Source organism: Petromyzon marinus, chromosome 52, assembly GCF_048934315.1.
Source record: "Petromyzon marinus isolate PM22_M1 ecotype Great Lakes invasive population chromosome 52, UKy_Petmar_22M1.pri1.0, whole genome shotgun sequence".
In the NCBI taxonomy this organism is placed as follows: Eukaryota; Metazoa; Chordata; class Hyperoartia; order Petromyzontiformes; family Petromyzontidae; genus Petromyzon; species Petromyzon marinus.
Window position 1 is genome coordinate 6,515,415 of NC_133718.1, and position 26,999 is coordinate 6,542,413.

Sequence of the window (26,999 nt, forward strand, 5' to 3'; positions counted from 1 at the left end):
ATCCCACAGTGTCCACCAGCGAGTGACAATCCCGCAGTGTCCACCAGCGAGTAACAATCCCACAGTGTCCACCAGTGAGTGACAATCCCACAGTGTCCACCAGCGAATGACAACCCCAGTGTCCACCAGTGAGTGACAATCCCAGTGTCCACCAGTGACAATCCCGCGGTGTCCACCAGTGAGTGACAATCCCGCAGTGTCCACCAGCGAGTGACAATCCCGCGGTGTCCACCAGTGAGTGACAATCCCGCGGTGTCCACCAGCGAGTAACAATCCCGCGGTGTCCACCAGCGAGTGACAATCCCGCGGTGTCCACCAGCGAGTGACAATCCCACTGTCCACCAGCGAGTGACAATCCCACAGTGTCCACCAGCGAGTAACAATCCCACAGTGTCCACCAGCTAGTGACAATCCCACAGTGTCCACCAGCGAATGACAACCCCACAGTGTCCACCAGCGAGTAACAATCCCACAGTGTCCACCAGCGAGTGACAATCCCGCGGTGTCCACCAGCGAGTGACAATCCCAGTCGTGAGTGGATCAAGGATCGGGTCGCCCCCACCCCACACCTCCTTCTGCCCCCACCCTCGGGTCACACCCCCCCCCCCGCACACACTCCGCTGTCGGCGCATGCGCAGTGAGCGTGTTTACGAGCTCGCCGCTCCTTTATAAAAGACTCTTAGCGAGCTTCCCACGGCAGCGTCTTCTCAACGTCGGCGGTCTTCTTTCGTAAATCGGAAGGTCCGCGGATTCAACGTGCGGCTTTTTTTTTCAAACCCTACCACCCCTCACCACCACCCCGATCCCTTCTCTTTATTTTGTTAGTCGCTTATTTGAAATTATTTTTTTTTACGTTTTAATTTCACCTCAGCTATCACCAACACCACCCCTCCTCATTGTTAACATCAACGCGATTTTAGATAACTCGCAAAATGTAAATTTTATTTAAAAAAACACATTGACAATCAAAAAGTTCGATCGCGCGCGTGATTATAATTCGCGTACATTGTTGGTACCGTTCGCTCTAAAGTTAATTTAGTTTAAGCTGCCGAACTGTGCTATTTGGGGGGGAGGTAGGTTGTTTTCGTTTTTTTTAAAGTGCGAGGCGCCTCTGTTGGGTGATTTTTTACGGTAAGCGCGCGATTATTTCGCCTCTAAAAGTTATTTAAAAACGGGCTTTTAAAAACGCCAAATAGTTGTATACGTTTTTTTAAAAATAATAATACAAAGGTTATCGGCGTGTCGCTTTTGGGAATTCGAAACTTGTTTTTTTTTTGGGTCACCGCCGCTAATTGGGAAGTGTCGGAACTTACCTGAGCGTCGTTTCGTTGCCGCATCAGCGACGTTAACTAAAAATACAAAACCTAAAGCACCGTACTTAGCTCGTGCAGAAGTCCCTCATCGAGCTCTGAAAGCGTTTTGATGGGTTGTGGAGGATGACCTCCCGCGCATCGCAGCTTTTTTTGGCGAACGTCAGGAGCTGTCCTCGCCATAAACGATAGCAACTATCGCGGAAAAAAACACACGAGTGAACGCGTACGATAGCGGGAGTCCGGTGCCCAGGATATTCGCGAATTAACGTGCCAAATAAGGGTCGGGTGGGAGGAGGCGATTGGCAGGGTCCAACTGGAATTATCCGTCGTCATTCATTCATTCACTCACCATTCATTCATCATTCATTCACCATTCATTCACCATTCATTCATTAGTTGTATAACCGCAGCCTCCCCCGGCTCGCACCCATGGTGCTGGGGCTTCCCGGGCGCGTCCGCGTCCGCGTGCTCCTCGACGAGACGGAGGCACCGACCGGCGGCGGCGGCAGCGGCTGGGGTCCCGGCGGCGGACCCCGCGGCTCGCCCCCCGCAGGCCGAGCCGCGTTGCGGGCGGGCAACGAAATCTCGGGCCGCGTGCGCGTGCTCGTGACGGGGGCCCCCGCGCGCGTCCGCCGCCTCGCCGCGGCCGCCCGCGGCAGGGCGCGGGCGCGCTGGAGCGAGACGCGGAGCGCCGGCGGCGGCTCCAGCACGGCGCACGCGCACACCTACGGCGATGAGCGGGAGCTGTACAGCCAGGGCTGCCAGCTGATTGGCGGTGAGTGCGAGGGCCCGGGGTTGGTTGGGAGTCGTGGCTTGTGGGGATATGGCGAGGCGGTGGGGTGATTTTAGTGGCGGTGGTGGCGGCGGTGGTCGGTACGCCTACTACTACCACCACCACCCCCCCCCAGTGGGTTACCTTGCTCCCCGGGGGTCTTGCCCCGTGGAACTCGCTTCGCGTGGTCCTCCAAAAGTGAGCCGGCAACCTGGCCTGGTACAGGCGGTCGTGGTGATGGCCACCGCTTGGTGGCGGAGTGGTGGTGGTGGGTGGTGGTGTTGTTGTTGTGTGGTTTGGGAGCGCGGTTCGCGCGTTGCGCTATGAAACCCGGCGACCCCAGTTCGATTCCCGCTCAAAGCTGCATGCTTGGAGAGATAGGAAAGAGGAACACATGGCCAATGGTGTTACTGAGCCAGTGTGGAATTCCACATTCCTGTGGCGTGGGCAAGCCTCTCAATATGCCAACATGACTGTTTCCACCACCGATATATATACGTATGACTCTGCTCACAACAGCGATTTCCGTATTTTGCTTTTGTCATGTTGATGACGCAGTTCATTCGTGCAATGCCACTTTTTAGAGCAACATGTATTCGATAAACAAAGCCGGGTTAAAAACGCATTGGTATGGAAAGGAAGTTGGCCTTTAGGCAGGACGCTTCGCTGGAAGGGGATGCTTGCAATGATAACGAAGACAGACGAGGAGCTGAGCTTTAACGTGGATCTAATTGATGGTGCTGGCTTGCCCGAGGCATTCATCCAGCAGTAGATCGTGGATGATAATCTAAAGATTCCCCCCCCCCAGCGGCTTAGTTAATTGGTACAATTCAAGGGGTCACGATGTGATTCAAGAATCTTGTCACAATTGTTTCACCGTGTTTCTCGTCTCATTCGCCTAAATATAACGGCGTATCGTGTGCGTGTAATTATAACTTGCATACGTTGTAAAATAATTGATTATCACACGTATGCTTACATATGCATGCATCATGAGTGATGAGTGTAAGCTTCGAATTTTATTCTTCGAGAATCGGTGCATCGTTAGATGCTTATAAAACAATTATTTCTGACTGCCTACGCACGGGAATGTGTTTTATCTACCCTGGAGGGCTGACGGTGATGATGGACAGAGTCTGAGCGTACATGTAGTTAGTTACAATCAAAATACATACATACAGCCAAACACTTGTGTAACGCAGTCATCACGACTTGAAGTTATTAATTTACCAACGATTTCATTAACTGCCCTGTTTAGACTGTGACTGATTTTTTTTTCCTGTTTTACAACAGACTTCTTGCCAATTGTTTAAAAATATTAACTTGCAAAATAAACAGCCGGCTCAAACCAGTTTGACGCTTGGCAGGACCATGCCATGCTGCTATGGATTCCTGCATATCATGAACTTATCTGTTATTGTTTTGTCAGCTTTTTTGTGGTTTTAAATATAAATACATCTCAAGCTTCGAGAATGCCCCCACCGACGTTGTTTGTTTGAGTTTTCAATTTGGACGGCCTCCGAGTAAATGGATCCCTTTTATATTGTTACAAAAAAATAATAATCGGTGAGCGTTTTTGAGCGTGCGTAATCGGTCTTTCAAAAAAAATCTATTAATCGTATTGTTTTATTGATCTCACTTCAGAAAGTAAGCTTAGATTAGCATGTTTCTGGCCCATACACCTTATGAGATAGGCTGTGTACTGCTGTGGCAGTATTAAGTTTAATAGCATTACTTAATTTGGAAGTGTTCATGACTAAATAAACTGAAAAATGTTTGTTTAATGGACAAAAGTGTAAATAACGTGGAATTCTATCAACCTATTTGCTCTGTAGGCATCAATATTATCCAGTTTCATTTGGTGAAGAGGGACACTTTTACTGGTTTTGACCGTTCAGAAACTAAATTTTCCAGGAAGCAATTTAGATGAGAAATCTTTCTTGACTGATACTATACTAAAGATAGTGGCTGTGCAGTGGTTAGCATGCACTGACTGACTGCACTATTGGAGGCTTTTTATATTACAGACATGCAAAAGCATTCTCAACCTGCAATCTCAAATACAGTTTATAGAATCTAGCGGCGCAATCATTTACATAACCTTTCTTTTCCTGTATTCCTCTGCAATGTGGATTTGGGGAGTGTACTGTGTTTGTGTGATTTATGCTTTTTTTCTCACAGTGCTTGACTCACTTAGGGAAGGAAAAAAATTCCCTTCCCGTGCGAGTAAAAGGTCATGCAGTGTGTGTGCCAAAAATTCTAACATTTTATTGCCCTGCTGGACAACGCACTGTCCTTTATAAACACACACAATCTTGTAGGTGCGTTTCAATTCTGCACCGTTGCCCCCTGTTTGGTGTTTGTAGGTGACTTATTTAGATTATATAGTTATGTTGTCAGCGAAGCGGTTAGTGCGCTGCACTAGGAACCTGGCGACCCGAGTTCGGTTGCCGATCACGGCCAATAGCAATGACGATTATAACTGAACCTGTCCTCGGCCTCCTCTAGGTTGACTCGGCCTCAAATGAGTACCTGGTGCGGTGTGTAAACATTGTCACTGTGAAGACAAAGGCAGTACTTTTACAAGATAAAGGAAAGGGTCAAACATCCAAGATACAGGGACCTTCCTTTAAGGAGCTTTGAGACTCAGGCTTTGCATGATAAATGAGATGTTTACTAATTTAATATATTTATGTTGATCCAGAAAAATGATTTGGAACATTCTCTGCCAGGACACGGCATAAAGCTGCTGATACTGAAAACCTGGTGTCGTGTTACCATAAATTCACAAAAAAAATCACAAAAAGCTGACATACAAATGTTCTTTGAGTCACATATCCCTCTTTTTGGGCTCTGAGTGTTTATGTAGTGAGAAGATCTATATGTATGTTAAACTTTCGCACCGTATGTAGCCAACCGTGCTAAGATCTGTTGCGTGGACGCGCGTGGAGTTTTGATTGACGAGACATCACTGTTAATGTATGATCATTAAGCTGGAATTTGACAAAGAGGCTTTTGGGGACCCGGGCACATGTGGATGGTGCTAGGCCATTATCCATACAACCACTACAAGGCCTAACCCAGAAAATAAATATGAATCATTGCATTGGCTACGAAAAAAACTACGTTTTATGCTGGGAATATTTTTTTGTCAGAAATGAGCGAAGCAACACTTGGAATGGTTTGGAAGCGTAGAATGTGGCTGGTACGGAAGGCGTGGTTTAAGTGCGGTCTAAACAACTGCCACCATACGTAACTACTTGAGGCACTCGCACAGCAGTGAGTGGGAAAAGAGGCTGCGTGTGTGTGCACGCACACGCGTATCGTTATGTCGCACTCGTTACAGACAAGCGCTTGCCATAGATTACCACAATACCTTGCTGATCTCGTCAAGGAGCATAAACCATCACGCGAACTCCGGTCATCATTGCAGCAGCAGTAGAATCTAGATAAAATATCGAATAAAGACGGTCACGGCATCGTGCGCTTTCAGGTGCGCATTCAGGTGTGCTTCTGTGGCTGTCTGGAACGCTCTTCCTTCCAATATCAGGAAGCCACTCGAGATATGCACTTTGAAATGTAGATTGAAAACTCATTTCTTTCTAACTGCTTTTTGTGTTTAGTTTGTCCTTCCCCCCACACCTCCGATTAGCTACGGTTGGCTACGTACGGTGCGTAAGAAGTTGAACATACATACATAATGATTTTAAATGTTCACTGTGAGGTTGTCTAGCTCTGCGGGATTTCCCTTGCAGCGAGAGCTGACGTGCGGCTTGTTGTTGTATCTGATGGTGGCAGGTTGCGAAAGAGACGGCGTGGAGGATATCACGGTGCTGCCCATTGGAAAACACTATTTTCCCTTCTCGTTCCTCCTTCCGCTCGAGTAAGTTTGCACCGTGAGTGTGAGTCAAAACCGTCACGATGGCATTTCCCATCAATCGTGAGAAAGCTTGAGTCGGTGCTCGACTCCAAAAGAGAATTTAAAAAAACAACTTGATTTCTGATAAACGTGGGATACTTGCTTTAATGGCCACTTTGGGCAAAAAATTACAATGCCCTTTTGTACTCGTGAGCAAATAAACATTTTCAGTTTATTGGTATTTATTTACTTTCCATGACAGCCAAGTTTTCATTGTCTCCATGCCTTCCCCAGATCAGGCTTCAATGCCGTTTATAAAATAACTAGCTTGTTTGCCCGTCCAAGGACGGGTGTATATTGCAGTAAATCTGAAATATTCAATAGAAAAATTGTTCAGCTCATGATTGTTAATGAAGAGGGGCGGGGGGGGGATCATGTGAAGTGACGTCACACGCGTGACACGCACACAGCCTTTTTTGGATCGTTATATTAGTTGCTGCGTTTATTTATTTATTAGCTTTACTTTCCATAAAAAAGGTCAAAATCAAAGCTAATTTGCGTAAACAAATTTTAGTTTCCGCTCCACCATGCAGAGTGATGTCACCCGTTCATGATTATTCATGACGGGGGAAGGGGGGGGTCCATGTGGAGGACCCCACCTGTTCATGATTATTAATGAGGGGGGCTGGTCGACGTGGAGTGACGTCACTCACGTTACAGACATATTAGTAATGATAATCAATAATGTCATTTATCTACTATAACCAATGTAACATTAAGTTAATGCGTCTCCCGAAACAATTGAGCATTGGGGGCTCGTTTATTGGGCAGCTTTGCAGTGGTGTAAATTCAACATTCACATGATGGGGACCGATAACTAAAGGTTCCGGTTCTGATAATGATAAAGCGAAGTGATCTTAACTCTGCGCTTCGTCGATTTGTCCTGCCCTCCACCAAGAACTCTCACCCACACGCTAAAGCTAACAGTACCGGGCTTTTGCCTTGTCTGCCCCCAGGCCCCTGCCCACATCCTTTGAGGGGAAGTATGGCAACGTGCGCTACTGGGTGGAGGCGAAGCTGCAGCGGCCGTGGTTGCCCGTGCAGAAGACCCGAATGGAGTTCACCGTGTTGGAGAACGTGGACGTGAACACGGTCGCGCTGCTGGTGAGAGGCCTCGCCCAGTCTCCCCGTGCACTCTCCTCAGTCCGTCCGGCTCCTCTCTCCCTGTGCTCAACCCCTACCTCTGTGTTTTGACTTATTCCTTCTCCGGGAGGAGGTGAGGAGGGGAAGTGGTGTAAGTGGGGCTCTCGGATTCAAGGGAGTCTCCGAAATGGCCAAAGGGGGGGGGGGGGGGCGGCGGGAGCCACAGACGAAGTGGGGGGACATCCATCTGGCGTTTTGTCCCCAAAAAGGGGTGCCACGGTGGTGAGATGTTTACTACCTCGCCTGGTATGCAGGAGGTTGTGGGTTTGATCCCGACCCTGACGATGCCGGTATATTTGGCGTTTGCTTGTCTCTCCCCGTGGTTACATGGATTTTTGTCTGGGTCCTCTGGTTTTTTTGGCTCCAGATTTTTGAAACATACATTTAGAGTATTTGGCTTGTAATACAGTTTTTATCTGATAAGCCACTTCATTTGACTATTATTTGTGTCCAGGTCGCTTCTGAAAAAGAGCTATATAGCTCAGTGGGCCTTACCTAGTAAAATATAATAGTTTAGTTTAACCCTTGGTGGCAACAGCACCCTTCCCCCTGTTTATTCTGAGTCTGCCACTTGAACCCTGTCTGTTCCGTCCAACTTGTCACCCACGTTCCTCTACCTTATCAGCATTGCATGTCCCTCGCACTCTGTCTACATGGCCTGACATCTCTCTCTCACTCTCCCGACTCGGTCTCTCCATTCAATGTTCCGGGATAAAATATTTGTGGTGGAGCGCAGTGCCTGGCGCACCAAGGGATATCTGAACCAGTCCTGAATATCCCCTTTGCCAATGTGCTCTGACCAGCGAGGGGGAAATGGTCCAGTAACCGCCACAACCACCGACATGACGTTGAGAGGCCTTCAGTCAGCAATTCATTGACCAAGGGTTGTAATGCTTTTTTTTTAAATCCACAGTGACTGCTCTTGGGTCAGACCTCAACCTCACACTCTCCTGACCCTGTCCAACCATATGCACGCCCGACCACTTTTGTCTCCCCGTTATCGCTGTAGACACACCGCCACAGCAGGCATTCGTATTAGGCTGCGTCGACCTAAAGGAGGACCGCACCTCCGATTAGCACGGTTGGCTACATACAGTGCAAAAGACGTTCAACATGTATACATACGTGGTTAAACATATAACCCAGTAATGTCTTGCTGGCCTTAATAGGCGTTCGCTAACCAGACTTTTCCTGCAATGCTAAATGTGGGTGATCGTTGTCTTTGTCCCATGGTTACATTCTGATGAGGCGGGGGGGGGGGGTCGGGATCTAAAGGTCATGGGGCCAGACAACCCCCGAGTACGGCACAGATGTTATCGGCTCTTGTGTTTACAAATTCTATCTGTTCTGTGTTCAGAGTTCGAATTCTAGAAAGCGCCCGCCGCCTTTTGCCAAGTCCTTTTGTGCGAGTCCAACTGAAATCGCAGCTGGAAAAATTGCAAAGGAACGAGAGGCGTCGGCCAAAACGAGACTGAGAACTTTGACCCAAACCTCACTGTGGTCTTCGTGCCAAGTTTTCGTACGAAAATTAAATAATACTTGGTCGGGAGTGCAGTAAAAGTCTTAGCCGTTCTATTTACGTGCGTGTGCGAGTCTGTATCCCTAACACGTGTTGACATGTCGCAGAATTCCTCTCCTTCCGTGCGTGCCCATTACCTAACGATTCAATGAATCGTTATGAATCGTTATGATTGGGCCCCAGGATTTTTATTCAATAATTGAGTTTAGTTATTTTTATTTAAGTTGTGGTGAATGTAGCACTTGGGAGTTCCTGCAGGGATGAAGTTAACCTTTTACATATATGAATACAAATTATCAATTCTCATATGTGTGGTCCAATGCATTGTTGTGAGCCTAAAAATGCATTTAAATCGATGCGCCACAAAATGTCTTGAAATAATTCACATCTCCCCTTATTATCTGTTTTTGTTGTCCTCTGCAAATGGCAGGAATTGTACATTCCCATAAAAGTAGCCACTTTAAATATAAAACAATCACTGTTGACTTCCAGTAAAGTAAAACTCGGTTTGTCGACTCCAGAGGCGTGATGATGGTGATGTGTGGTGACCGTGATGGACAGGTGACCTGTAACCAGGATTTGAACTTACGAGCTAATGATTGTCAAGCGCTCCTAACCATAGTACCACACAGATTAATTTAAGTCAAAGTCTAAACCAAACTGTGTTACTGTACAACCAATAAATCCTAAAACGTTACGACCAAAACATTCATTGGATTGGTGTTTTATTTCCAATTGTATTTTAATCTTGTTTTAAGTAAGAAAAAATAGAGCTGCACGCAAAATATTATCGCTCTGATAAAACCGCCGTGCCTGCAACCCAAGCGATTCCCACCGCCAGAAACATAATGGGCGGCAACGCAAGAGGCTTTTTGACTTCCCGCGTCGCGAAACATTTTCCACTCGCCAAGTCTCGTGGGAGTGGGCTTCATGTTTACACGCTACCTCCAGAGTATTTTCGTCTTGAAGTTTCCATTTAAAAAAAACCCCAACACCGATTGAGCGCTCGGTGTTCTGCAAACAAAGCAGGGTAATTAGGTATTGCAGTGAAAGTGTATCCCTTTCCCGCTGATGCTGCCAGTTAACATTGCTTGAGTAAGACATTCTTCTGGGGTGGCCGGGTAGCTCACAGCTGCAGTGATACTGTGGTCCGAGACACCCCGAGCTTGCACTGCAAATGCCTGGGTTCAATTCCGTGTTTCATCTGCCCGTAATTAAAATCAATTATTGTCAAGTGTAGCGACTTGATGATCTCGACCCACTCACCAATCACTGCACAACAAACCAAAAACCCATTTTCATATTTTTTCCACCACAAAAATATTTGGCTGTTCTGCAATTCTCATTTCTTCAAAAACACATTTTTCAGCAACTTGTTTGGACTATCTAAAGTGGAATTGAAATGTAGCATGCCTGTAGAGTCTGATGTACCTTCATTTTAACCCTGGACCTTTTTCGCTGTGTCGCTGCAGTCGCCTGTTCGTGTGAGTAAAGAAGAGACGGTCAAGTGCTGGTTCTGCATGTCTGGCTCGGTCTCAATTGCCGCCAGGATCAACCGCAAAGGCTTCTGTCCCGGTGAGCGGCGCGACTTGTAACTGGCCCAGGCAGAGGCTGCTCGCTGCCAGACGGTGCCCTAAGAGCCGCTTGGCAGTATTTGGCAGATAGTGGCGATTGAATCCGCCTTGCAATACAATACGATGGCTCTATATATGATGTTGAAATGAGACCGCGAAGTTCGGCTGTACGGAGAAAAACCGTGGCCGTATTTACTTTAGAGAGAATGGGACGGTCATAGACGGGCGTAAAAAAGGGAACGTCTTGAGCCTTAAGTTTGAACAGGGACAGAGAGTCAACAGCACGGATGGTGGGAAGAGAGTTCCAGATGATGGGGACTCTGTGAGAAAGATGGAGTTCATTTATCCTCATGGTCATTCTTGATCGGATGGTAGGGAGTGGGGGGGGGTGCGGAAAGGAACGAGATATTTGGTAGTTTAAAATTAACGTAATCCGGTTATATCGATTCGTTCAGTTACTTATTTATTATCTGGCTTGCGTGGTATTTTAAGACGCACTAGGCCACCATCCCGTAGACTCTGCTTGCACCGCCTGATTGGGCAGCAGAATCGATGTCGGCAGCAGAATGTACAGCAGCAGCGGCACCCCCCCCTTGGATGTGCCGCGGGAGAATGACCGTCTCTCGCGATCTCTCTGCCACAGGCGAAACGATCGACATCCACGTGGAGGTGGAGAATGGTTGCCCTCGTGCGGCGCAGACGCACGCCGCCCTCTACCAAACCCAGACCTTCCGCGCAAAGGGCCACTCGCGGACGGTGCGCCAACTCGTCGCCACCGCCACCGACCACAACGGCGGCGGCAACAACAACAACTTCGACGCGGCGAACGACGGGCTGTTGTGGCACGGGTCTCTGCGCGACAGCCTGGGCATGGTGCCAGCACGCCAGAGGAAGGATTTCCCGCACCCGTGCGTGCGGATCCCGCCCGTGTCGCCCTCCATCCAGAACTGCGCCGTGCTGAGCGTCGAGTACTCGCTGTCCGTGTGGGCAGAGGTACGCGGCGCCAGCGCGCTCACGGTCACGCTGCCCGTCGTCGTGGGGACTGTGCCGCCGCTCGGCTATGCCGGAGCCCGCGTGGGAGCCGCGACGCCGGCGATGATCGACGAGCCCGAAGGTGCGTGTGTGTGTGTGTGTATGTTGTGTGTATGTTGTGTGCTGGATTCGCATCTCGGTCTTCCTCGTCTCGTAGGTGCCATGGTTGGCCAAGATGTTAATTGCCTCACCTGGTATACAGCAGGTTCATGGGTTCAATCCCCAATCTTGATGCCTGCTGTATATTTTTTTAGGAGTTTCAATGTGTCTCTCCGTGGTTGTGTGGATTTTTTTTCCTCCGGTTTTTCCCACCCACTTTTAAAAACGTGTGTTTTAAGATGATTTAGCTACTATAAATGTCCACATGATGAGCCACTTCATTGAGCTATCATTTGTGGCCAGGTTGCTTATGAAAGAGAGCGATGCAGCTCTCTGATTACTTTTTAATTTTGTGTGTCCATATTTAGTTGGCTTCTCATCTGTGTTTGAACGAATTGCACTTTTTAAGTCTGTCCAGATTAGTTCGACAGGAAATGGCTTCCGATGCCTTAGATGATTGACTTAGCTTCAGATGATTGAGTGAATGTCCCCGTTGAATTGTCGGGAGTTCGCGTTGGTTCGAGACTGTGTGGTCGATGGTCTTCGACACTGCACGTGGCCTAAAAGTGCAACTGGCCTGGCACAGGCATCATGGTGATGTCACCATCACTTAATGGCGAATGGCGGGTATTGGTCGATGGTCTGGTCGGTGATCCCGCAATCGGAGTGCAATCGCACGCCGTGATTTCTAGAATATATATTTTTTTTGTCCACTCGTGCATGTCGCGGCGTGGACGGGTATTCTGTAAGACGTGCGGATTCAATTTGAATGTGGCCTGTTGTTTTTGCGGTGGATTTATTTATTTTAATCCGGAACGTTAATACCTCCCGATTTCTTTAGAACGTGTACGACAGCGACGCGATTTTTCGGATTGCTCGCGGAGAGCGGTGCGTTCAACCGTGTCTCTCTCCTTTCAATCATGTTCGCAGCTCCTCCCAGCTACGACGAAGTGGTGTCGGCGACCTCGGAGGGCCAGGGGGTGGAGCCTGCCCAGGGGGTGGGGCCGGGGGCGGGCCCTGAGATGGGGGCGGGGCATCGGCCCTCGGGACGGCCTTCCCGCCGGAATCGGCTGTCTACAGCGCGAACCCAGGCCTTCCTGCAGGAGTACAGCCTCTGCCCTCCGCCCGTCTACTCCAAGGTATTTAATGTCAGAATTGGAACACAGGGACTCCTCCACTTACGAAGTTTCAGAGATACGAACAAACCTGTCCGTATGTCATGTAGATGCCACATGAAGAACCAGTAGCATCTGCAGAACATGAATAATCAGTGTCCTCTATCTACAGGAGATTTTACAACTTTAAAGTTAGTCCCCGTTTTTAGTGTACATGCCGTACACCATGTTTGGAATCGACAGGAGTACAGTTGTATTTGCAAACAAATTGACTTACGAACAGACCTCTGGAACGTAACTCGTTTGTAAGTAGAGGAGTCCCCGTATGGATTCGTACTGGAGGAATCTGATGAGCTACAAAGCTCTTTGTTTTTCACAGATGTCCGATATGGAGCGGGTCGGAACGTTACAACAACAAACAATACAAAACACGATAGGAGTGCAAAAGTATAGGAAAGGTAAACAAATCACTTAAAAAAATATTTACAAATAAAACTTAACGATTTTTATCTTGCCAGGTAAAGCCCATTGAGCTATTAGCTTATTTTTCAGATGCAAACTGGGCAAAAATTATAGCTCATCGAAGTGGCTTATCACGTGGAAATGTATAGCAGCAACATAATCTGAATCATTTAAATGTCACGTCAAACAAACGCTGCGTGGTGCGGTGGTGAGCACATTGCACTATGAACCCGGCCACCTGAGCTTGATTGCTGGCCACAGTTTAACATCAGCGGCGGGGGCGATACATTAAACCTATCCTGTGCCCCCTCCGTCACAAACCTGCACTGACAAGCGTGAAGTACGGTTAATCAACCACCCTCTCCCCCCCCCCCCCCACGACTGACGTCGTAGATGGCGCCTTCGTTCGGGAGTTGATTGACTAAAGGGCTTATAGCCGTACACGTACAAACATTCATAAATACCTAATTAAGTGTAACATTTTCTAAAACTATATCCCCGTTTCCGTTTGTCTCCGCAGGAAGATCCACACCCAGTCATCAGCGGCTTCACAAAATCTTCACACAGGCAAGACCACTGAATGGAAGCCAACGCTGAGAAGAAAAAAAATCAACACCTGCCACTCCACTCGACGAGCACGAAGCAGGGGAGGTGTTGTTGACCGTACGCCGGAGGTCCCCGTGGTTGTTTCGCGACCGGCTGGATGACGCTTCCAGGAGAACGAACCGCTGGAGTTTTCGCAAACGGGGGAGACGGTTTGCCTCCCGGAAAAATGTGCCACGGCCTCGTTATCGGACGCCTGCTGCAGAAGAAGCCTTTTGGGGGCAGCCGACTCCGATGTGGAAACTTGCACATCAAATGCAGTCGCCGGCCGTGCCTGATGTTGAAATTCTTGCCGTAGTTTTAATGTCTCTTCTGATGAAGTTATTTCGACAAGTGGCACTGCGGATGCATGCAAGCAAGCAAAAAGAAAAACCGCGTGAAATGGGCACGCGTGGCAGTGGCCGGATGAAAAGTCTCGCGTCATCGCACAGTTTTTGGAGCGTTTCGGATACGACACCAAAGTTTGGCGCAGGAATACGTAAAGGGGCCACTTCTTAAGGACGGATACATTTTGGAAGAATTAAAATCCCTGGTGAGATTCCTCGGTGTAGGAAGACCTCCAGAACACTTTGCGGAGGACCCTTTTTTGAGCAGCATAAAACCATGAGATGGCCAAAACCATGAGATGGCCAAAACCAGCCCAGATGCCAACAAGCTGCTTCGAGAAAGTCTTTCAGAAAAGGCCTCTTGTCTGCCATTATTTTTTGTTTTGCCCCCGGGTGTTTCCTCTTACCGATGGCTCATGAGCCTTTGAAACCGGTGCGGGTTCGTCTTAAAGCCACAGAATGGTTTCCCGAACGGGAGCCCTGAATGTTTGAGCGACCTCGAAGAAGCCATGGTGCGTGTGGAGCGGAGACTGCAATGTAAATCCGCCACGGCTGTTGACATTTGTGAGCGGAGGTTATCTCGAAGATGGAAGAACGAACGTTTTTTACTCTCACCCAATTTTTACCCAGTTGCTGCTTTATTCGGAATCGTCTCGCACGGTAAACAACCTCCTGAGGCTCGCGTCGTATCGGGGGAACGGCACTGGAAGCGGACGCTCTGGAACTAATTCACTATGAAACGCTTTAATGGGCTCCTCTAGCCCAACACCCATACAGAGCTACTTCCTGCTCCCTAAATGGTGTCCCGCCAGTGTGCCAGTCTTCCGATAGATTTGTGTGATCTCATCCAAATGAAGGTAATAAGCATTCATATGTGACTGCTGAGAAATTTAACCAGTGGCTTTTTGTATTCGAGCTAGGGAATTTCATTGGTGCTGGTTTCAGTGGTTTGATATGGCCATTAAGAGCCTCCTGAACCACCCTGCTTACTTGCAAAGTAATAATAATAATAATCCCTCGGTGACAATGCATGGCTAGACATTGCCAGCCAGTCAAATAATGGCTGGCTCTATGCAGCCAATGGCAGGCCAGCAAGTCCTGGTGACATCACGAGTGTTGGGTCCAGGGGCGGAGCCAGGATTTCAGGTCGGGGTGACATTCAACAAATTTTAATTTCAAGAATGATTAGAGTCAGGCTGTTGAACTAGACGCCATCGGTTGGCGACACACTCTGAGAATGCAGTTGTACGGAGTCCGCCAGACCGAGTGTCGTACACTTATACGCAGAATGTCACCCCTGTCACCCCCCCTGGCTCCGCCCCTGGTTGGGTCGGTTGTCATTTGCTGGTCATAACTTTCAGATTGTCGCGTAGTGTAGTTCCATCCATAATACAGGTTTTTTGTTATTATTGATGATATTGCTCGCGAAAGCCCATGTGTTAAAAAGTGTAGTGCCATGTTTTAAAACACATACTTTTTTTACATTGGCATAATTGCACTGATTTTTTTGTGGTGTTGCAATAATAATATTGCAATGCACCTACATTGATGGTAACAGAAAATGGTTCTAATGAAGAGTGTCTTAACGGTGATTGATTTCATAGATGGGAGTTGTGATCCATAACGGTTTAGGAAACAAAGTCGAGCCGCATAGGCAGAAGATACTAAAGTAGTGCTGCAGGGAGTTGGTGATGTAACAGTGTTAGGTGGTGAAACGCAAAAAAAGATGATTTGCAACTTTTAACCTCCCTTAGCAAGAACATTTCTTCACAGTCATATTTACACATGAAAGGTAGCTAGTGTTTAATTAAATTTCACTACAAATATGAAAGAAAATCAATCTTAATTGCTCGCCGCATATTCTCCAATAAGCATAAAGAATTGTGAGGAACGCTTTTGAAAAGCATGCAACGAGTTTGTAAAATATAAACGGGAGTGTAACAGGGGTTTATAAATACAGGCACATTGTGATCTTCCCATTTATAGACGCGACATATTTTTGCGATCTATCTCAGGTTTATCGAATGATTGTAGCACACGTAGCACCGTCTTGTAGTTTTCTTTTCGGTAATAAACTCGCCACCTAAATTAGCACTTTCCTTTGTAAATGCAAACTGCGAGCTTAGTTTTTTACTCACAGGTGTTTTTTTTCAATGTTCTGCTGCTATTTGCCAAAAAATACCCCCCCTTGTTTTGATTGAAACGAAGGTGTGTAAAAATATTACTGGCCTTAACTATACCTTAGCTTTATATTTTTTTATTTGCACTACTATAAGCTATGAGCGTGGCTTTAAAACTACAGTTAAAGACCGTACTCTCGTTTTATCCATACACGTTTAACAAGTACAAACCCGGTATTGCTTCCAAAGATAAGAAAACTGCACAACTGTATGGTGGAAGCGTTTATTTTTTTTGTCACTGCACGCCGTTCACGAAGGCGGTCGGTGGAAACATTTTCAGAATGGAGGCGTGCGTCCGTACTACTGTCAGGTTTATTTTGTTATGTCCACGGTCGAGAGGGGTCCTTTGTAGCCAATTGCCCACCACGTCATCTCATCTCAACCTCGGCTATCGCTCAGTTTTCCTTCTACCAGATCCCACGGAGGCTGGAGTAGACATGCACGCGTGCATCCTTTCACCGCCGCTCTTACGATCACATTACCGCGACCTTCCCACGATAGGTCTTCCCTGTTGTCAACCAGGCCCCCTGGGTGCCACTTCACTGCCCGTCTTGGGTGACGATGCCCTCCTCCAACCTGCACCACGTTTCTAGATTGAAAACTCATTCTGGATTGAAAACTCTTTTTTTTGCTTTTTGCGTTTATTTTGTCCTTCTCGCACCTCCATCGCAACCTCCTATTCCTGATCACAACTGCATCACTTAATTTCCAAGTCCTAAAAATGCACTCCTAATCAGCACGTTGGTGTGATGTATTGATCTATAGCAATGCAGCCGTCGCTTTATTGTGCTGATTTATGTGATGAAAGTTTTAAACTTTTTATTGTACGCGCACCTCATTCTGAATCCTGTATGACTTCCTCGTGCACATTGTTCCTGTTTCATCACCATTTCTAATATCGTCAAATTACCATGAAAACATATCGTGTATAAAAGTAATAATATATATAAGCTTACAACATATGCAATACTGTAATGTGTATAACCTTTTTTTTTAAGCTGGCTTGGAATCCACTGGATTGCTATCGGTTACACAGCATGTGTTTGGTAGTCCGTGCTCCAGTTTGTTGAATTCCACGCCGATATTTCACGATAACAGCCCCTGTGTGTGTGTGCGAAGCCCGTGAGAGAACAAAGCAATTTGTGGTCAATTCTAAATATATCCTAAAAATAGTGCAGTTTTCATTTTGTATTCAAATGTTAAGAAATGTATAACTGAAAGCCACTGTTAGGTTTTGAACAATGATGGTGAACGTCTGTAAGCAGTTTAGAAAGCATTCCATTCACTAAAAAGTGGAGTATTCTCGTATTTGCCACAAAGTGGTATACTATTTAATCAACCACCCAAGGGTTGATGAGCTGATTCAACCCTAGACTGGGATTTGAACACGCGACCTTTTGATTGTAAGTTGAGCACTGACCACCGTGCAGTTGAAGATCCCCTCCCCTCTGCCCACATAGAGGCTGTTGTGTTGTTAGCGAGCACGTTTTCAGTGCTGGGCACGAAGAGATTGTGTGTCACGACCAATGCCAAAGTCCCGCCCGCCTTTTATTATTATTATCTTTCAGTGCTGATGCTTACGCGCCCGCACAAAAATACTGTACTCCTTTAAGACGGGGAGACGAAGGACCGGTTCATATGTCACTCGCCAGCGATGTTGGCATGGCTGGGAATAGAACTTGGGTTGCCAGGGTCGTGTGTTTTATACAAAAAAATCCCCGTATAACCTGAACAGACTGTGTTCAAGTGCTGTTAGCGAGCACCTAATGAAGGCCGGCACGGCACACGACGGGGTGGGTGGCAAACAACACGCCCGGCCGCCTTTATCTCCCCAATGGTTATGTTGACACATCGCAGCAGGTACTCATTTGATGCTGGGTCGACCTAGGGGAAGCCCATGACCGGTTCAGATAATCGTCACTGGTGTTAGGCGTAAGCGATAATTATCGAACTCGAGTCGCCGGGTTTGTAGCGCAGCGCGCTAATCGCTGCACTACCGCCCCCACACACGCGCGCACACATCTGATGGCTGACACAGATCTGCAGGTGGACTTTATTCAAGTGTTGTATGTCTTTAAAACACCCGCAGGCATGTGCAAACATGGTAAGAAGGTTGCTGATGTGCCTAGCATTGTGCTATGGTGTGTGTCATCAGTACCTGCATTTGTTGATTTGGTATGTGCTGTTTGTAACGAGGGGGGGGGGGGGGGGGATGGCTAATCGTGTCTTGATTGCTGGGGACTTAACCATTCCACGTGTGTCCAGAGACGCACGCCACTCCTTTGTGATTTCTATGCACATTTGTAAATAGCACGCAACAGGCCGTGACCACTTGAAGGATTTTATAAATAAACACGCAAGTGCTGAACTAACGTGGTAACTGCGATTGTTTCGGTTTGTAAAGTGTGCCGTGTGTGCAGACGCAACATCCCCCGTAACAGACATTTGCAGTGGTATGGCAAATGCTTATAATGAGCACCTATTTAGGCTGGAATTGGACACGAGTGGGTTGCGTGGCCAAAAACCACACCTGGTGCTCATGTCCACACACTGCACCAGGTAATCATTTTCAGGCTGAGTTGATCGCGTGGAGGCTTCGGCTATGTCATTGCTCGCCACTGATGGTAGCCGTGAGCCTGCAATTGATCCGGGGTCGCTGGGTTTGTGGTCGTGCATTGTGCAAATGACTGCACCAAATCTGCCTCCCTCCGCTCAAACATGTTGCGGTTCAAGCGGGCATCGCAATAATCACGCTTGCTGTCTGAAGACGGAAATTCCGCAAATCTGTTACCGACCTATTTGTAGGGATTTTGCGGAGGCGTCTTCCGACCTGCTTTGGTTTAACTTTTTTGCCAACGATCTGTCAACAACGAAAACATCGGTTTAAAAATAATAATGAATTGCGACCCTAAAATCGCGATCATTTATGGAATAGCGAGTGGAGGAGGGATGAGGAACCGCGGGGTTGTGGAGACCGTGAATGAATGCTTCCACCTCCAGCACTTTTAACACATCGCATTGGAAGGTGGCACTCATTACACGCACAGCGTTTGCACACAAATGAACCACAATACCTTGCTGATGTCAAGGAGCATGAACCACCATCACGCGAACTCCGCTCATCTCTCAGCAACGGCGGCTTTTGACTGGCCGTCGAACAAAAGACGGTCACTGTATCGCGCGCTTTCAGATCCGCTTCTGCGGCCGTCTGGAACGCTCTTCCTTCCGATATTAGCAAGCCACTGGATCCGATGCACTTTGAAATCCTCTCGATTGAAAACTAATTTCTTTAGACCTGGCTTTTTTGTGTTTAGTTTGTCCTTCACCCCGGCGCCTCCGATTAGCACGGTTGGCTACGTACGATGCGAAAGAAGTTCAACATACATCACGAAAGAATATATATTCTTGGTTCTTTCGGTAAAGTCACGTAGAAAGGAAACAATAAACAAATATATAAAACGATAAAATTCTCACGACGTTTCGACTGCAACACAAGCAATCATCATCAGGTGTGAAAACCACAGCAAGAAAATGTGAAAAAAGTGGCGTTTTTCAAATCTTCTTGCTGTGGTTTTCACACCTGATGATGATTGCTTGTGTTGCAGTCGAAACGTCGTGAGAATTTTATTGTTTTATATTTATATTATATTATTGTTTCCCCTTCTACGTGACTTTACCGAAAGAAACAAGAATATGAATCCCTGCAGTCCAGTCACGAAAGCTTTAAATAAAAAAAAATTTCATGAAAGAAGTTCAACATACATCACGAAATAAGTTAAACATGCATCAATGTACAGCAGCCTCCATTAACAAACAAAAAATGTAAATCCACTGCTGGATAAGGGCAATCCTCCACGCGATTGCGGCTCGTCTGATCGCAATTCACCACGCACGTGGTGGTGGTGCAGAAGTACAGCACAACAAATTGTGTTTTTGTCGCACATGCCCTCGTGCCTGCCACACACACGACAGCATCACCACCGCGATCCGATGCCAACCGGTCTGTGCGTGAGGGTTCTCGTCACCTGTCCGGACACTCTCCAGGCTACAACTCCTGTTAAGCTTCCGAAGAGATCTTTAGCAATCTGTTGCATTTCGGGTGATTATTTTCTTTGGAGAGGAGGGAGGGGGTGTCGTTGTTGACCTAGGGACTTGGGCAAAGACGTCCTCATTTCACCCTAGGGAGGTGGGGGGGGTCACTCGGTTCGCGTGTGTATAAAAAGTTACAAGCTCAAATACCTCGAGCCCACAACATTAAGTGTATTTCTAAGAACCGCGGCTATCAATCACACTCGACGCGTGACAGCGGTGCCTTCTCGACTCGGTCAGGTTCTAAACTGGATATTCGTGCTCGGGCGAAAACACGCGCCCGAGTCACGCGCTCCATCGGCACTCCAGGGTCGGTGGGGTTCGTCCGTTCTTCTTTTTTTTTCTCGTGTGCTGCTTGCAGCCGGGAGGGAGGTCAACGGAGAGATGTTTGTGGTCGTAGCGTGGCGAGTTTTGGTGTACGGAGGTCCACCGTGGGGGATCCATGATAGAGGAGTTTTTTTTTATTTTGATTTGAAGCGTTCGTGACTGCATGGATTCATATTATTGGTTCTTTCGGTAAAGTCACGTAGATGGGAAACAATAAAATAATAAAAATATAAAGAAATATTTATATATATTTCTATTATTCTTTTATTGTTTCCCTTCTACGTGACTTTACCGAAAGAACCAAGAATAAGAGGAGTTTTTGTTGTTGCTGTTGTTGTTGGTTGGGATAGATCGCGTAAATATAAATGTGTTGCGAAACCCACCCACCACTGTGACTAATCCTATCGGTAACGTGTACTGAATATTCTGAGATTAACATAATCTATGTATGTATGTTGACCTTCTTTCGCAGGCTCCGTAGTCACCCGTGCCAATCGGTGGTGTGGGGAACGACAACAAACTAAAACTAAACACTAATAAACATTCCACTGAATGTTAAGCTGACCCAACCAATAATAAATAGGTACTGCATATTCTCAGGTTAACATGATCCATTGTAATTTATATGACTATACTAACACCCTCAGGTCTTCGGACCTGATAGGCTCACAATGATGACATCACCTTTATCGCCTGATGAAGCTGGTTGCAATCACCAGCGAAACGTCGTACTCAATTGTAAATGTGCTGAAGTAGTAACTAATCGGCACGTTTTGTTTACGTGACAACCCTTACTAAATGGCTGTGTCGGGTGGTGCTGGGTTAACGACACATTTGGATTTACGCGATACACCCCCCCCCCCCCCCAAAAAAAAACCCCTTTATTATGGATAATGTTGGTCGCGAAAGCCTGTTACGCGTTGAACTGAATTCACAGAATCCTCAGGTTGAAGTTCTGAAACGCTGCCGGTGTTACTCTGTGCTCTACGGTGTGAGATGTAGACTCACGTGGAGATTCACATACTTATAGACAGAACCATAAACTCACGGAGAACCAGAGGTAAAACGTGGCCAGCCAGCAAGTGGTTTATTGAACAATCTGATCTTGAGTGTTTTTTTTCAATCAACTTTGTTCAAGCCCATGCATGGCCTGAATACTGCTATGGAAATCTGGCGTGGATTTCTCAAAACCGGAGCATGGATTGTTATTTTTTTGGTACACAACTCCAGGCCAGTGGATTATATCCTTGCTTTGCGCATTCCTTTCTCAACAATATGCGCCTATAAAGGGATCATGAGAAGTGTCTTTCATCCCCATAGAACATGTTGTTAGTACGCGTTGTTCTGGAAGAAACCCCATAGACCAGTGGCTGTCACGACATCATCATCATCATCCCTCCAGGGTCAATCAAATTTAAACCATCTTATTAGACGTCAAAAGTGGTCATCATTCGGAACGATTGGCTCCCACCAGGGGAATGTGGAATTTCCACCACCACCACCACTTCACAACAGGGCTGCCAGCACAGAAGAGTGCCACCCCGTTACTTGTGTCAACAGGGAAGCAATTTCACTGGACAGAATTTACTGTACCTACTTACATATTTAAAAAAAAATACACAATGTTTGATGGAAAACTACACACACATTCGGGTTAAAGTAATGGTCTCAGTTAGGGCACTATTAACTGCACACAGGGGAAAGGGGAAAAAACGAAAACAAAGAACGCACAAACAGTCCCATCACATTCAATTTCTAGCTCTGAGATTTGTATTTATTTCAATAATCGGCATGGATTGTCTTGCACCGAACATGACTCTATGTGGCTGGGCTGGGTTGCGGTAAGTGCTGACCCCTGGCGCGCACAAAGGTCATTGGGAGAGAGCGCATCCTTTGGAATTGAACCACTGAGAGACGGGGGGAAAAAGAGTAGCACGCGGATCAGAGGACGTAATGCGAGTTAGGGGGTTCGTCACGTTGACTGTTAAGGAAAAAAAAAACGACGGGGCGGTGGCCCCCTTACACTGGAACAAACTACCCCATGCATGTCAAACAATTCGCTCCACTCTCCATTTTTAGTTATTCCCATCGCTTACCCAAAACTCCTCTTTCCCCCTACCCTTCCCCATCACGAACTTCCCTCCCTCCCTCTTCACTCATCATTCCCGCACCTCCGATCAGCACGGTTGGTTACGTACGGTGCGAAGGCTTAGGAAGCCACTAAGATTGAAAACTGATATCTTTGAACTTCTCTGTGTGTTTAGTTTGTTGTCCTTCCCCCGCACCTCCGATTAGCACGGTTGGCTACGCACGATGCGAAAGAAGTTCAACGTACATACGAAAGACGTTCAACACACATACAACGATTCATTGCCACTCTAATCGTCGTTTATTTCACGCGTCATGTTCATGCACTACCATCCTTATCACCTCACCTCATCACACTATTCTGGATGTTCAAAGGGGTGCCGCGGTGGCTAGGAGATGTTAACTGCCTCGCCTGGATTCGATCCCGACCCTTACGCCTGCTGCTGCTGTTTATTTTCAGTTTGAATGTCTCTCATCATCACGGTGGCTAGGCGATGTTAACTACCTCGCCTGGTATGCAGGAGGTCGTGGATTCGATCCCGACCCTTACGCCTGCTGCTGTATATTTGCAGTTTGAATGTCTCTCATCATCACGGCGGCTAGGCGATGTTAACTACCTCGCCTGGTATGCAGGAGCGCGTGGGTTCGATCCCGACTCCTAACGCCTGCTGCTGTATATTTGGAGTTGGCATGTCTCTCTCTCTCTCTCTCCCTGTGGCCGCGTGAATTTTTCTCCGGGTCCTCCGGGTTTTCCCCTCCGCACTTAGACGCACGCGTTTGGAATGTTTGGCTGCTATACAGTTTCCACGCGATAAGCCACTTCGTTGAGCTGTCATTTGTGGCCAAGGTAGCTGCAAAATAAATGAAGTTCACAGTTCAGTGGGCTTTACCTGGTAATATAGAAAATAAAATATTATTGGTTCTTTCGGTAAAGTCACGTAGAAGGGGAAACAATAAAATATTAAAAATATAAAACAATAATATTCTCACTATTGTTTCCCTTCTATATGACTTTACCGAAAGAACCAAGAATATTAATCCCTGCAGTCACGAAAGCTTTAAAAATATATATAGTTTTATTTATATATTTTTAAATAGATTTGTTTACCTTTCCTATATTGTGAACTCCTCTCGTGTAGTTTGCATTGTTTGTTATTGTAACGTTCTTACTCGCCCGTATTGGACATCTGTGAAAAAGAGCTTTATAGCTCATCGGATTCCTCCAGTGTAAATAAATGTTCCCATTCTGAGTGACGTCACGAGACCGTGTGAGTGATGCATGAGGCTTGAGGCCTTCATCCAGCAGTGAATAGATCATGTCTAAAAATCATGTCATACGGTATGCTTTGACTACCTCCGTGATGTTGAACAAGCACGGATCTCTGCGTACGAGACCTCACGAACCCACTGCACATTCAGTACATGGCATACATTCTGACCGCACGTAAAAATAAATGAAATATCCTGTTACAACAATAATAAGTCTAGTCACTTGCCTATGGGTGTGTTTTTTTTTTAACGTGGCGCGTATACGGCAATGTACTGCATACAAAATAGTGGTGATTATTATTATTAGTCCTTTGTCATGTTGGTTGTTTGACCATACTTCACCACGCTGGTCAAATGCGGCATGGGGAACGGGGTCCAAGATCGGTTCAGATGCCGCACATCTCAATGGTTAGCACACTGCGCTGTGTATCAACCCGGCTACCCTAAGTTCGATTGCGGGCCACGGTTGAAAGGCTTGCACTCAGTACACACAAAAGTTCATGCGCACAAATGAATGACAAAAAAAAACACTCGCTGATCTCTCTCGTCAAGGAGCAAAAAGCATCATCACGCGAACTCCGATCATCCTCGAAGCGGATTTTGGCTGATTGCCATCAAACAAAGACGGTCAACGGCGTCACGCGCTTTCGCATGCGCTTCCGCGGCCGTCTGGAACGTTCTTCCTTCCAACAATAGGAAGCCATTGGGAGCTGTGCACTTTTAAATCATCATCTGGAGTGAAAACTCATTTATTGAGAACCGTTTTACTGTGTTTCGTTTATTTTCCTTCCCTCGCACCTCCGATTACCACAGTTTTGCTACGTACGACGTGAAAGAAGTTCAACATACGTAACATACAACATACATGACAACATAAATAACATACAGTGGCGAGGGATATCTGAACCAGTCCCGAGTTCCCCCTTCAACCAACATTGCAATGATCAGCGCGGTGAAGTATGGCCAAACAAGCTCCCGTGTGACTGGCAGGGCATCGGGAGTCCTTGATCCGTGCGGCGGATTGACTTAGGGCTGTAAAATTGAATCAAATGCCTGTTGTTTGCATCGGTGTTTATATAATTCCCGTCGTAAGGCAGGATGTAATCATTTGAAGTGAACGTTCCACTGAAATCCAGCCAAGAACATTGTCCCGGCATGCGAGCACCACTGACGCTCAGCGATTGTGGGACTGTGGGGAGGGGTCGTGCATCGAGTAGCGCGCCGCGTAACGAACCAGGGCACCCGAATTCGATTTCCGCTCACGGCCAACACCAGCGACGAATTATCTTAACCGGTCCTGGGCTTCTCCTAGTCCGACTCGGCCTCGAATGAGTACCTGGCGCGGTGTGTAAGCATCGCCACTGGGGAGACAAAGGCGGTCGGGCGTGGTGCTGGCCACCCACCTCCTCGTGTGCCGTTCGTAGGTTCTCGCTACCAGCACTTTGCTCCCAAAAGTCTGCTTACGCTATACGGGGGATTTTTGTCTAATAGCCTGGATTTCACGTAAAGGGTGTTACGCAGTGGTTAACAAACAGAAAGAAAAACTCATAGACCAGTGGTGCAGCGGTTCGCGCACTGCGCTACGGACATGAGATCAATTCCCAGCCACGTCTATCATCAGTGGAATAGAGAAATCTGATCCCGTCCGGGCCCCAGCCCCTAGCATCCCCACTCCTATCACCCCCCCCCCACTGACCATGGTAGTATAGAATGGCCAAACAACCCCCCACTATTAACACCACCTGGGGAGGTATTCATCCAGCGGTGCATTTAAACCGGGATGTGAATCACTATTAATTCATGGTTTTATGTGGGGTGAATTATTTGAGCTGTCCCTGGTCAGCTATTGAACTTAGACTTCCGTGTAATGAATCTGTGAAGGATGTCACCGCTTTTGATTGGCTGTTACTAGAATGTTGCTGATGCATTGTTAACGTTCATAAGGGGACCTTAGCTGGTAAAATATAAATCTAGTTTTTGTTTTAAAAAAAAATTAACACTTAACATTTAAAGTATTATCCGTGGAAATTTATGCCAGCAGTGTAAATGCGGCATCGCAGGGGTTATCAGTCCACGGCTAAAAACAACGTCACTAGCCGGAGAGGTGTAAACCAGCCGGGCCACATTCCTCTCCCCATCGCCTGTTTTCATTATTTATTTCTCATTTTAACTGGAATACCTGCAGGGCGCTTGCAGCCAACTGCCCCGATGTCAGACGTTTAACACATCGCGAGCTTTAAACAATAAGGACATATATACAACGCAGACAAAGATCCCCCGTGTGACCTTTCACAGACTTTTGGGGCAAGTGCTGTTAGGGAGCAGCACCTATTCAAGGCCGGCACGGCACAAGAGGGGGGGGGGAGGGGTGGCCAGCACCACGCCCGGCCGTCTTTGTCTCCCCCGTGGCAATGTTTTTTACGCATCACATCAGGTATTAATTTGAGGCTGAGCCGACCTAGGGGAGGAGCCCCAGGACCGGTTCAGATAATCGTCACTGGTGTTGACCGTGAGCGGGAATTGAACTCTGGTTGCCGGGTTCGTAGCGCAGCGCGCTAACCGCTACACCACCGCTCCCCAGACGTGCACAGACACAGCCCTTTGCCAAGCCACCGCTGCACCGATCGTATGGGTATGTTGACCGTGCTTCATCCACGCTGGTCAATGCACGTGGGTGATCGCAGGCGTGGGGGGATTGGGCAGGTTCAGATGTCGCTCATTATTTACAGTGACTCACTGAGCCCGTGAACGCAAGTGTTGTTAGCGAGCACCTATCCAGGCCGGCATGGTACACGGAATGTTGAAGAGGCAAGCATCACGCCACCCCTCGCATCCGAAATGTTCATGTTGGTACCCTGCACAAGTTGTTCATCTTATGCTGAGATAACTACGACTATAGAACAAACTAAACTACTTTTACTTTACCAGGTTAGGCCCACTGAGCTATATAGCTATTTTACAGAAGCGATTTGGCCACACATGTTGATGGCCCAAGAAAGTGACTTATTTCTATTTAAAGCTTTCGTGACTGCAAGGATTCATCTTCTTTTGTTCTTTCGGTAAAGTCACGTAGAATGAGAATAAAATAATAAATTAATAAAATAAAATAACACAAAAAAATTATCACGACGTTTCGGCCACGACACACGCTTCAATGAAGCTCTGTCGC

At 47.1% G+C, this 26,999-nt stretch overlaps 1 protein-coding gene across 1 annotated transcript; it reads left to right on the top strand.

The window, feature by feature from the left end:
* Window positions 1–654: 654 nt before the first annotated feature.
* LOC116953468 (arrestin domain-containing protein 2-like) lies at window positions 655–18,429 on the top strand. Its single transcript, XM_032973692.2, has 7 exons — window positions 655–2,088; window positions 5,884–5,968; window positions 6,961–7,108; window positions 10,139–10,241; window positions 10,884–11,354; window positions 12,302–12,510; window positions 13,469–18,429. The coding sequence occupies exons 1-7, from the start codon at window positions 1,743–1,745 to the stop codon at window positions 13,526–13,528; spliced, it is 1,422 nt and encodes a 473-aa protein (XP_032829583.1). The 5' UTR covers window positions 655–1,742; the 3' UTR covers window positions 13,529–18,429.
* The last annotated feature ends 8,570 nt before the right edge of the window (window positions 18,430–26,999 follow it).

Excerpts from the sequence above, each read along its gene's own strand:
- LOC116953468 (XM_032973692.2), top strand. The coding sequence starts at position 1,743 with ATGGTGCTGGGGCTTCCCGGGCGCGTCCGCGTCCGCGTGCTCCTCGAC. Across the intron at positions 5,969-6,960 it reads TCGTTCCTCCTTCCGCTCGA|GCCCCTGCCCACATCCTTTG; the intron begins GTAAGTTTGCAC and ends GTCTGCCCCCAG. Across the intron at positions 10,242-10,883 it reads CCGCAAAGGCTTCTGTCCCG|GCGAAACGATCGACATCCAC; the intron begins GTGAGCGGCGCG and ends TCTCTGCCACAG.